At 40.6% G+C, this 12954-nt stretch overlaps 1 protein-coding gene across 1 annotated transcript in view; it reads left to right on the top strand.

Moving 5' to 3' along the window:
* The window catches only part of LOC107588256 (myosin-IIIb-like), a 179350-nt gene that overhangs the window by 25878 nt on the left and 140518 nt on the right, over nt 1-12954 (top strand). The window contains exons 11-12 of the mRNA XM_016276289.1: nt 4707-4805; nt 4900-5462. Coding sequence (XP_016131775.1) covers nt 4707-4805; nt 4900-5462 — 662 coding nt within the window. The remainder of the gene's footprint in view (nt 1-4706; nt 4806-4899; nt 5463-12954) is intronic.

Raw genomic sequence — 12954 nt, 5'->3', positions numbered from 1 at the left:
TCTATCTATCTATCTATCTATCTATCTGTCTGTCTGTCTGTCTGTCTCTATGTCTGTCTGTACCTGTCTGTGTCTGTACCTGTCTGTCTGTCTGTCTGTCTCTCTGTCTGTCTTTCTGTCTGTCTGTGTCTGTACCTGTCTGTCTGTCTGTGTCTGTACCTACCTGTCTGTCTGTGTCTGTACCTGTCTGTCTGTCTGTACCTGTCTGTCTGTCTATCTGTCTGTCTGTCTGTGTCTGTACCTGTCTGTCTGTCTGTCTGTCTCTCTGTCTGTCTTTCTGTCTGTCTGTGTCTGTACCTGTCTGTCTGTCTGTGTCTGTACCTACCTGTCTGTCTGTGTCTGTACCTGTCTGTCTGTCTGTACCTGTCTGTCTGTCTATCTGTCTGTCTGTCTGTGTCTGTGCCTGTCTGTCTGTCTGTCTGTCTGTGTCTGTACCTGTCTGTGTGTCTGTCTGTCTGTCTGTACCTGTCTGTCTGTCTGTGTCTGTGTCTGTCTGTCGATGTCTGTCTGTCTGTCTGTGTCTGTACCTGTCTGTCTGTCTGTCTGTCTGTGTCTGTACCTGTCTGTGTGTCTGTCTGTCTGTCTGTCTGTCTGTCTGTGTCTGTACCTGTCTGTCTGTCTGTCTGTCTGTGTCTGTACCTGTCTGTGTGTCTGTCTGTCTGTCTGTACCTGTCTGTCTGTCTGTGTCTGTACCTACCTGTCTGTCTGTGTCTGTACCTGTCTGTCTGTCTGTACCTGTCTGTCTGTCTATCTGTCTGTCTGTCTGTGTCTGTACCTGTCTGTCTGTCTGTCTGTCTGTGTCTGTACCTGTCTGTCTGTCTGTACCTGTCTGTCTGTCTATCTGTCTGTCTGTCTGTGTCTGTACCTGTCTGTCTGTCTGTCTGTCTGTGTCTGTACCTGTCTGTGTGTCTGTCTGTCTGTCTGTCTGTCTGTCTGTGTCTGTACCTGTCTGTCTGTCTGTCTGTCTGTGTCTGTACCTGTCTGTGTGTCTGTCTGTCTGTCTGTACCTGTCTGTCTGTCTGTCTATCTGTCTGTCTGTCTGTGTCTGTGCCTGTCTGTCTGTCTGTCTGTCTGTGTCTGTACCTGTCTGTGTGTCTGTCTGTCTGTCTGTACCTGTCTGTCTGTCTGTGTCTGTACCTGTCTGTCTGTCTGTCTGTCTGTGTCTGTACCTGTCTGTGTGTCTGTCTGTCTGTCTGTACCTGTCTGTCTGTCTGTCTATCTGTCTGTCTGTCTGTGTCTGTGCCTGTCTGTCTGTCTGTCTGTCTGTGTCTGTACCTGTCTGTGTGTCTGTCTGTCTGTCTGTACCTGTCTGTCTGTCTGTGTCTGTACCTGTCTGTCTGTCTGTCTGTCTGTGTCTGTACCTGTCTGTGTGTCTGTCTGTCTGTCTGTACCTGTCTGTCTGTCTGTCTATCTGTCTGTCTGTCTGTGTCTGTGCCTGTCTGTCTGTCTGTCTGTCTGTGTCTGTACCTGTCTGTGTGTCTGTCTGTCTGTCTGTACCTGTCTGTCTGTCTGTGTCTGTACCTGTCTGTCTGTCTGTCTGTCTGTGTCTGTACCTGTCTGTGTGTCTGTCTGTCTGTCTGTACCTGTCTGTCTGTCTGTCTATCTGTCTGTCTGTCTGTGTCTGTGCCTGTCTGTCTGTCTGTCTGTCTGTGTCTGTACCTGTCTGTTATACTGTATATATATATACTGAGAATTGTAAGATTTGTGTGTTTGTACCGGTGTTGTAGATGTGCTTTAATGCCGCTTGATGTTTCGATTATGAATGCTGGATATGAGAAATGATAATCTTAGAATACTGTGCTTTTGCCTTTGCCGGCCCATTTGTCATATAGTTTATGCCTCAGTGCAATAATCATGTATGGTATCTACACCATCATGACGTGCTTTAAAATTATGTGCTCCCTCTACTTTTTCACCCACCTGTCTCTCTCCCTCTATCTTTTGCTTCTACCTTCTTTCTTTTCAAATGAAATTAGATATTTGGACCGGGGAGCATAAATCAGATGCGTGGACCTTTAGCTCGGCAGCGGGTGAATAAATCAGTGTTGGTGTGTGTACTGGGGCATGAAATGATTCTGTTAACATGTCATCTGTCCGGGCCGGCGTTCCCACCATCAGCGTGCTCTCAGACGGAGAGATTACGAGGGGACGTGGAGCGATCGGAGCCTGTCAGAACCAAATGTTTGACTCATGATGAAGGACATCAGAGGGAACTGAATAGCTGCTCATTCACAAGGCTGCACAATTCCCAACCTGAATACCATTATTGGAGCTCAAGCTAACACACTTTTCTCACTGATATACAGTACAATGACTCCTAGGGTTTTTAATTAAGGCTAAATCGGTTACATTTACTGGAAATCTTCAAAGCCTGAGCTTGCTGTGGTGTAAAGTGGACTGTATTTAATCCACTGCACCTAGAGGCAAAGGCTCATGTTAAGCCTTGACAGATTTTATTTTGATTCCATCATTAAGGTACGGTCGCATTAGTAATATTTCTGCAAAAAAAGTTAATTATCAACAATATAGAGCTATATTTGAAGCACAGCTCACATGGAAGTCACTTTCAAACCAAGCAGCTTTCTGTTGGTCAGCGCAGAAAACTTGCATGACAAACTTTAACATGAGTGAAATCGGCTTAATTGGGAAGTTGTTAACCCTCACGCAAAACTCCCAAATGCACAGATGAAATGACTGGACTTCGCATGCAAAATACTCCAGAGTGATTGCCTTTTACTATTACCCCAAAAATGCACGTACTATTAAAGTTAAAAGTACTTACAGAAATAATATATTTTGCAATATCATATTTAAGTACAAACTGAATGTAAGTTTTGTACGAATGTAGTTTTCAGACACGTAATTAATGTAATTTCATAATCACTTGTATTGTCTTTGAAATATGGTTACTAAGGATTGTAAGCATTAATGCTAAACTTTTACGTTAATGTTATTTCTGTCATAATAACGGAATAATGTATTTAAGTATAATTATAATTACACATTTGCAATGATGGCGTTGCAATTTAGCATATTTAAAATATATTAACTTAAAAATGTATATTAAATAACAAATGTAATATAATTAGGAATGCTAGTCAACACATCACAACAAGTGTACTTAGCACAACAAAAGATTAATAAAACAACACTTTAAAAGTAAAACTTTACATTTGACTATTACAAAGTGATCCTTTTAAAAGAGTGCTTAAGTGTGTTAAAGTGTACTTTCTTTAAGTGGCTTTATCTGTAAGTACAGTTTGTTTTCCTTTATTTATTTATTTTTTGGTTACACTTTAGTTTAAGGTGTCCTTGTTACAGTGTAATTATACATTTAAGTACTGAGTAATATTAATTAACTACATACTTTCTATATGGTTAGGGTTTGGCTCAGGGTTACTTGCATGTAATTATGCATAATTAATTTGTTATTATTATAGTAGGTACATGTGTAACAAGGGCACCTTAAAATAAAGTGTTACCTTTCTTATTTATTTATTTATTTATCTGTTTGTTTGTTTGTTTCACTTTTTACTTTTAAGATTCAAATTACACTACAATTGCCCATTCAATACAATTAAGTGCACTTTTTTTCACAATGTTAGTCATATGGATTTTGAATGAATGTTGAATGTTAATGGATAGCTTTCTCCACATATTATTACTTCCTGCCAGACCTATTAACTGACATAAACAGTGCTAAAAAAGCATAAAACAGCCTGGACGTGGACAACATGGAAATTCACATCAGTCACATTTTGTCTATTTTTACCACAGTGACAAAACAGTGAGAGTGTAGCCTGTATATGTATGGAAACTTACAGTAAAAAAGACAATATACTGTATCAACACTCTTTAATATTGTAATGTCCCGTTGCTATTTTCTTTTACGTTCTGTGTTTAGATGGTGGCAGGATTTTGCCTTCATTTCCACTTGTCTACAAATAATTTTATCAGTATGGCAAGCCTTGGGAGGTTGAGGAATTGTGGAGTCTTTTGTATGTGGCAGATTAGTATTGACAAAATGTCTGCCATGTCATTTATCATCCGAAGCCGGTGCGGCCACAGCGCTTGTGTTGGAGTCACTTGCTCAGCAATGGATGCTCTGCAGTGAATGGGTGCCGTCAGAATGAGAGTCCAAACAGCTGATAAAAACATCACAATAATCCACAAGTAATTAACATGACTCCAGTCCATCAGTTAACGTCTTAAAAAGCGAAAGGCTTTGTGCTTGTAAGAAATAAATCTATCATTAAAATGTTTCATTCCGTTCATACCGTGAAACTTCCTACCGTTGCTTCTGGCTAAAATACTAGTTCTCTATCCGTAATAATTCTTTCTCACGTCACAACACATTAATTGGTGGACTGGAGTCATGTTAATTACTTGTGGATTATTTTATCAACTGTTTGGACTTTGATTCTGACGGCACCCATTCACTGCAGTTGATCCATTGGTGAGCAAGTGATGTAGTGCTACATTTCTACAAATCTGTTCTGATAAAGAAGCAAACTCATCTACATTTGTCCTAAGGGTGAATACATTTTCAGCAAATGTTCATTTTTGGGGGAACTATTTATTTAACGCATACAAAATACTTTAAAATTAGACAACACACCATTTTTTTGGGTCCTGAAAATAGACTTAATTATGTTTACTCAAAGCATCATTTTTTTGATTTTGTTTTTCTGATTTTGGGTTTGCAGGGATCCCCATGCACGCCGCTGATGGTCACGGCGAGTGCATCTGATGCTTGGGGAGATCCTACACTGAAGATGCGCTCACGGAGACGGAATGTCCTCATTGCGAGGATATGAGTCTCTCCTCTCGGTGCTCGCGGGCAGTTTTCTTTCAGAAAGTGACCCCACCCCTCGCGCCCTCCCGTTTTCTTTCTCCCAGGAGCCAGCGAGGAAAAAACAGCAGGGCAGAGGACCTCGGCGCACGGAGACGAGCGATCTCACGCCGGCCCCGCCCCCGCGTGCCTTGCTCTCTCCTCAGAGAGAGGGTTCCCCCATCCTCTTCTCCCAGCCAGACCAGTATCCCTCCACGGCTGCGAGCGATCTGGTCTGGTTTGGTGGGAGCGAGTGTGACGCGGTTGATGACAGCTTGTCTTTGGCTGCCTCCAACACAGAGGAGCTGTCGGGCTCAATCAATGACCCCGCCCCCCCGCCGCCTACGGAGTACAGCGAGCCCAAGCCAGGCATGGATGGCGAGCTCATCCGCATCCTGTTAAAGGCTGTAGAGGAGCTGGGATTGGAGTGGACTCCACCGGAGGAGCCCAAAAGATGCCTCCCCTGGACGAGTCTGTGGCAGCGCATCTCTGCCCACCCACGGCTATCGGCTGGAAGGCGAATATCGCTCACCCATCCAAGCCATGCAGGACGACGTCAACCCTCGCCGGACGAGACTACGCGTCTGCTGGACAAGCGGCCTCGGCGCTTCATTCCATGGCGTTCTTACAGGTCTATCAGGCTAAACTCCTCCAGAGCATGGATGAGTCCGGCCCGGACCTAGCAGTTTTTAACCTGATAACACGCACCTGGACGCCGGTGCACTGAACGCTCTTTGCTTGCATGTGTCAATGCTTACGAATAGATTAAATGAAAAGGAACATAATTAACCATGACAAACTATATATCATTCTAAAAGTCTAAGCCTCAAGCATCGACGATAGATCACTGCTTTTCAATGGAAAGCATATAAGGAATGTATTTGCTAAATTTGTGTAAGCAGTACACATCAAAACGTGCATGATAAAAATGCAGTACGTACCAGATTCATCGTAATTACAAGTCATAAACGCATCCACTGCTGTAAATCCCGGTTTAGTTAGAAAGGCAAGGGTCCACTGAACAACATCCCATAGAGCACTTTTAGTCCAACGAAACAATAACATTGTAATATGGATGATTATTCCTTTGTTTACGTCTTATTTCTTCAGGGAGAGTTATTGTTTGTATCCGTTATGGAATAACTTACACAAAAAACTATGTCTTGGTAGTAAAAAACAACATGGTTTAGTAGAATACAGTGTCACAAACAGAATGAGACCATCCACTACTGCCCTACTGGTGACTAGGTTGTGTAACGATTCACTCGTTTTATCGATGCATCGATTACAAACCCTGACGATGCATATGCATCGATCTTGAAACATGACTTTTGAATCGTGAATCGTCGATTTCGGACAGTAATCGATATAAAATGCGAAGAATCGAATGAATTGCGATTTCTACAGCGATTCAATGCTTTCAAAATATATACACATTAAATTACTACAAGCACAAATTAATGGAGACCTTGAAGAGTGTCCGTGCCCTCGCATCTCTCCTTCACGCACTCCACTATTTACCGCCTGCAGTGACTTTTCACAGGATTGCGCTCGCGCTCAGTTCGTCTCACTGACACATTTGTTAAGCAGCTGATGTATGATCTCTCCTTAGTACTCATGACCAGTAGTGAGGTAGTTTTACTTTTCTGTAGGTTTTCAATGGCTCTCGGTCATACCAATGACATTACCTGAGCAGTCTATTTATTGCACGGACGGAGCAAAAGTTTAAGTGTCTAAAGCATACGCACAGTTCCATTGAATGATAAATGTGTTTTAACAATGTCGTTGAACTGAATGTACGAAGGAAACTGTTAAAATAACCACAGCATTAACAACAACCTTGAAATAAGAGCGCAAGGTTTATCTGATAATCAGATGCACGAGAGTAGTGTTTATTGCTATAGCAAACTATACAATTGCTATAGTGTTTTTTTTTTCAGAATCATCATTCGTCGATGGAGAGGAAAAGTTAAATACTCTAGCATTTTACTTTATGAAAATGAGATAAATAAGTTTTCGCACTGAAAGAAAAGTGATCTTGCGGTCAAATAACTTAAGACGTGCCAGGAAATGCCTAATATGGACAAAGGCATCTATCTCTGCAGCTAATCTGAAAAAAAGCAGAATGAAACGGTGAAACGTTAAGACAAAAACACAATAAATAAATACAATTTATGAATGATGCAGTGCTAATTGACATATCATTTATTAGAGTACAGAAACTATAAAGTATATTTTCTACCTTATTCTGTGCAGAGTAATTTAAATAATTGTTTAGATAAAACAATCATAAAATTGCCATTAGGAAAAAAATCTAGATTATAAATGATTTTTGTCCAGCCTTATGCTAAACTGCTTTAAATAACTTTTTTTCCACATCAATCTATACTCCATACACCATAATGGTAGAGCAAAAAAATGTTTTTTAACATCTTCGCAAATTTATTAAAAATAAAAAACTTAAGTTAAGACAAAAACACAATAAATAAATACAATTTATGAATGATGCAGTGCTAATTGACATATCATTTATTAGAGTACAGAAACTATAAAGTATATTTTCTACCTAAGTCTGTGCAGAAAATTGAAATAATTGTTTGTAGTATATAAAACAATCATAAAATTGCCATTAGGAAAAAAATATAGATTATAAATGATTGATTATTGTCCAGCCTTATGCTAAACTGCTTTAAATAACTTTTTTTCCACATCAATCTATACTCCATACACCATAATGGTAGAGCAAAAAAATGTTTTTTAACATCTTCGCAAATTTATTAAAAATAAAAAACTTAAATTATTCCATTGCGTAAGTATTCATAGCCTTATCTGGGACAGTTAAAATTTAGCTCAAGAGCATTCATATTGCTTGTAGATGTCACTACACTTTGAGTGAAGTTAACCTGTGGCAAATTCAATTGAATGGATATGATCTGGAAAGGCACACACATCTTAATAAAAGGTCTAACAGCTAATAATGCATATCAGAGCAAAAACCAAGCCCTGAGGTCAAAATAATTGCCTGTAGAGCTCAGAAACAGGTTTGTGTCAAGCCACATATCTGGGGAGGAGTTCAGAAAAAATTCTGCTTGATTGAAGGTTCACAGAAGCATGTAGTCTCCCTTAATGTTACCCTTAATGGAAGATGTTTGAAACAACCAGGACTCTTCCTAGAGCTGGCCTCCTGGCCAAACTGAGCAACTGATGGAGAAGGGCTTTGATTGGTGTGGTGACCAAGAACCTGATGGTCACTCTAGTTGAGCTCCATGATCATATGTGGAGATAGGAGAAAACTAAAGAAGGACAAACACCACTGCAACACTCCATCGATTAAATAATCATGTGAATGCACTTAAAGAATGCAGAATCGAATCGTTAATCGAATCGAATCGAATCGAATTGTGAATCGTTCTTAATTTGCAAAAATCGTCTTGAATCGAATCGAAAACCTATGACTCGTGAATCAAATCGATTCGCTGTCTACCCAAAGATTCACAGCCCTAGCTGTGATGCACCTGTCATCTGATGGGGGGCATAACTTAGCGATAGGCTTTTTGCACAAATATTTTTTTTCCCCCTATTCAACTGTTTTCATATACATGTGTGTGTGTGTGCTTTGTGGGGAATGTGGCTGTATCTGTATGATTATCTGTATGAACACACATCAGCGTTTGATTACTGACTGTATGACCAGCTATCAGTGTGAATGCTGTCTATATGAACGACCATAAGAGTGTGACTATTGACTATGTGGTTGGCCATCTGTATGATTAGCGTCTGTATGACTGGCCATCAGCATGTGATTACTGATTGTATAACCAGCAATCAGTGTGAATGCTGCATGTCTGGCATTCAGAGTATGTACTTGACATACAAAGCTAATTCTTTTATTTTTTTATTACTCAAAAAGTATTCTTATTGTATATTTCTAGTTCTCAAATAAATCACTTATACAATGTCTAAGATTCAGTCTAATATTTTATAACTGAAAAATTATGCAGTGGTATGTATAATGACTAAAATAGTTTGTAGAACCATTACATTTGTCAGGGTTACATTTGGTGGCTATTTTTCCGCAAAAAAGGGGTGGGGGGGACTAGACAGAGTCTCAGAAAAATGGTTGCAGGAATCTTCTTTTCATGGTATCTTCTTCAAATTTGAAATATAAACTCATGAGACATGTGACTTTCAACCCATTACTTTTCTGGATTTCATGTATTTGTATATGAAATAAAAAAAAACATTCAGTGTGGTACAATTTTTTCAAGACACTTCAGTGTCTATAACTTTTTATCTTTTTGAGCATTATCAACTCTGGATGATGGATAGTAAAGCCTAAAATGTCTTCTTTCCAAAGATAAATTGTGTGTGTAGCACACTGTTGTCAGGAACTGTTACCATTTTAAGTTAGGTAGGTCATTTTCAGCTGTGAGTCCCAAAATGGGGGGAGCATGTTAACAGGTTAAAGAGCTGCGCAGTGTGACCGACTTGGCTTTATGCGTCACCAAGACCACGGCCCAGGCGATCGGCAGGTCGATGGCCAGCTTAGAGGTGCTCGACCGCCGCCTATGGCAGACCTTATCGAAGATTAAGGATGTGGACAAAGTCCCCTTCCTGGACTTCCTGGTCTTCTCCTCTGGCCTCTTTGAACCTGTGGTTGAGGGATTCGCCGAGCGCTTCACTGCTGCACAGAAGTTTCATGCAGCTAACTTCCTTCCCAAGCGCGGAAGAGGAGGGCCTCTGTTGTGCCTCCAACCACCCCTTTCAGTTCTGTGTGCCGACGGCAGTGTGTTTGTGAACACTGGGCCCATTCAAAAAGCGCCCACACAACCTGCCACTGTTATAGTGTAAAAATAAAACATAAACATTTTCAAAAAAAGAGCATATTTCCTCTTCCACTTTCTACGAGTGTCAGGTCCCCACAAGGCGATCCTCCACCCGAATTAATCCAACCCCTTGCCACAAGGGCCAAGGCCTTGCAGGCCATCCCCGGAGTGTCAGACTGGGTTTTGGGGATAATAAAATTAGGTTACAGTCTTCAGTTCGCTCGAAGACCCCCACACTTCCGAGGCATGTTTCCCATCTTGGTTCAGAGCAAGGACGCTCAAGTCCTGCACTCCTAAGTGATGCATTTACTGGCGAAAGGAACCATAGAAATGGTTCCCCCAGGTCAGAGCGAGTCTTCCTCGTCCCCAAAAAGGGTGGCAGTCTTCGACCCACGGTGGGTGCCTGAAGACCTCCCCAAGAGTGTTTTAAATACAATATCCCAGGCTGGAGCACCATCCACGAGACACCTCTATGCCCTTAAATTGTCGATCTTCTCCGCCTGGTGCACAACCCGTGGCAAAGACCCAGCTTCATGCAACATATCTCTGATATTGTCCTTCCTACAAGAGCTGTTGGAAAAGGGCCGTTCCCCTTCCACTCTCAAAGTCTATGTAGCAGATATAGCAGCCTATCACGCTCCTATAGCAGGCCAATCGGTGGGTAGGAACAACCTGGTTGTTCGCTTCTTGAAGGGGTCTAGGAGGCTTAACACGCCTCGCCCCGCAACAGTCCCTACATGGGATCTGGAATTGCCTGGAATTCGGGACAAACGACTCTAAGGTCGTCCTCAAACCAAGGCTCGGGTACATACTAGGGATGCACCGATGTATAGGCCGCCGATATTTATCGGCCGATTTTTCCTCAATTTACAGCCATCAACAAACCGATGGTTTATTAATTAACTGCATGAAGGCACTGAGCTGTATAATATCTGTTGCATAACCCTAGCACTGCTGTCTGCACTTTAATGCTAATCAAATAACAAAAGACAAAAGATCGCACACTATTCTTGACTAATTAACTTTTGTAACTTTCATAAGTGTAGCGGACCTCATCTGAATAATGACCAAAACTTTACTGATGTTTTATTAAGTTTATTGCATCCTTTTTCACTCCAAAAAAATCAACATAAGAGCTAAACAAAACACAGCACGAGAAGTGCACATTAAACTCTCTCTCTCAGTTGCATTATCATCAACATTCAGTGAATTACATAAAACACTTATTACAACTACCAGTAAACAAATATATACAGATCTCATGCCTTTTCGGGGGGTGCTTAATAAACTGACAAACTTTAAATCCGAAGAACTGCGTGCTTTCATTACCCATATAGCTGCTCCGTAGACTAGAAAACCCATCAAAATAAGAGTCCCGCCTTGGTAATGGAGATCTCGTACATATTTAAACTTACAAAAAATATTAAAATGTTTACAAAAACTAATTTGAGATTAAGATTAATCATAATAAAGTATGTTACAATAAAGAAGGATTAATATGTATTTAATTTATAGAGTGAAGTGTTATTTTACATTTGTTTACTTTATGTCTGTACCTGAAAACTGTTAAACCTCCCTAAAAAGCACTGTTTATTTAATATGTATCTTTGTTCTGTTGTATTTATGTAGGCCTGCTGAATGTTAAATGGATCCAATCCATGTTCATTAGAAATTATTTGATGATGCAGCAATAAAACTGCTGGTATAATTTAATGCAGGTGTTTTGAACTTTGCTGATTTAAAACATGATCAAAATACTATCTATTTTGATGCCAAAGTTTCAAATAAGAGAGGAAGTGACAAATATCGGTATCGGTCAATAAGTGATGTAAAAATCGGTATCGGCCCCAAAAAATCCTATCGTTGCATCCCTAGTACATACCTAAGGTGCTCTCCACCCTGTTAAGAGAACAGGTGATAACTCTATCGGCACTTCCCCCCTTGGAGGAAGACCAGGAGTTAAATCTACTCTGCCCAGTCAGGGCATTGAGAATCTAAATCGAGTGTTCCGCCCCAATCAGGCAGTCGGAACAACTCTTTATATGCTTTGGTGGCCACACCAGAGGGCTTTCGGTCACTAAGCAGAGACTCACCAAATGGGTAGTTGACGCTATTATGCTAGCTTACTCCTCCTTGGGCCTACACGCTGGGTCTCGCCGTCCACATTCGCCAGGTTCTATAATCTGGACGTCCTGACCTTGCAGGCCCGGGTCCTTTCTGCTTAATGGGCTCAGTCTTGCCTCAGGGCAGAACCAGTCTCAGGCTTTGCCTACCTGCGCTCTTGGCTCTCACGGAGTGCCAAGGCTGTAGGGTTTATTCCTGGAACGTTTACTTATGGCTGGGCTGACCTCTACGAGTTTAACCCTAGTGCCTCCTGCAGGGTTCCCTATATATATATATATATATATATATATATATATATATATATTAGTTTGATTGTTTGTTTAAAAAAATAAAAACGGTTATTATAAGTTGTATTAATATCTCGTAATATTATTGTTTTTACAGTTTTTTTATCAAATAAATGCAGCCTTGGTGAACATAAGAGATATCTTTCAAATAAAACCATTTAAAAAATTGAAAACCTTTTAATGGAAATGTATGTATTGTTCCCTATCAAAAGCTACTTGATGGTGTGTTTCAATAACGTTTATGAGAACATTCTTTGTTAGACTGGTTGTGAAGCACATGTGTCAAACATGCCAAAAATTGGCTTAAATAACCTCAGTGGGTGACATCATTTGATTACATGCACCTGCGGGATTACAAATAGATGTGAAACGGACAAACCTTCAGGTTTCTTTGTCTTCAGGGACCGTGTGTGTGTGTGTACATGCGTTTTGCTGTGCATTTAAATCTGCGTTTTTTTTATATTTTATCCAAGGGCATTTTTTTTACCTTTATAGAGGGCATTTTCCCACTAATCTCATTAATACTTTCATTTCACATTCTTACATTTGATCTATAAATTAAATTATAATAATGTGATTATCTATACATTCAGACATGATAACAGACGTTTTATACTTGTGCTACAACTTTTTAGCCTGTGCTACAAAACTTTCAACCTCTGTAGCACCAGTGCTATGTGAAAAAAAGTTAACGTACAGCCCTTCATATAAGGGTTACGTGCTAGGGGCTTTGTACCCTTTCTATGTGGTTCATACCCCGGTTTCTGACTTTGGGTCCCACTCTAGGCACGTGTTGTCGTTGCAAGATGCTAACGACAGACACTTCCCTCTCGGGCTTGGGTGTGGTCTTAGATGACCATCCAGCCCAAGGTATCTGGAGAGGCCA

Source organism: Sinocyclocheilus grahami, unplaced genomic scaffold, assembly GCF_001515645.1.
Source record: "Sinocyclocheilus grahami isolate Dianchi unplaced genomic scaffold, SAMN03320097.WGS_v1.1 scaffold100.1, whole genome shotgun sequence".
In the NCBI taxonomy this organism is placed as follows: Eukaryota; Metazoa; Chordata; class Actinopteri; order Cypriniformes; family Cyprinidae; genus Sinocyclocheilus; species Sinocyclocheilus grahami.
Note: the sequence above shows the minus strand (reverse complement) of the source record. Positions and strands in the feature narration are given on the sequence as shown.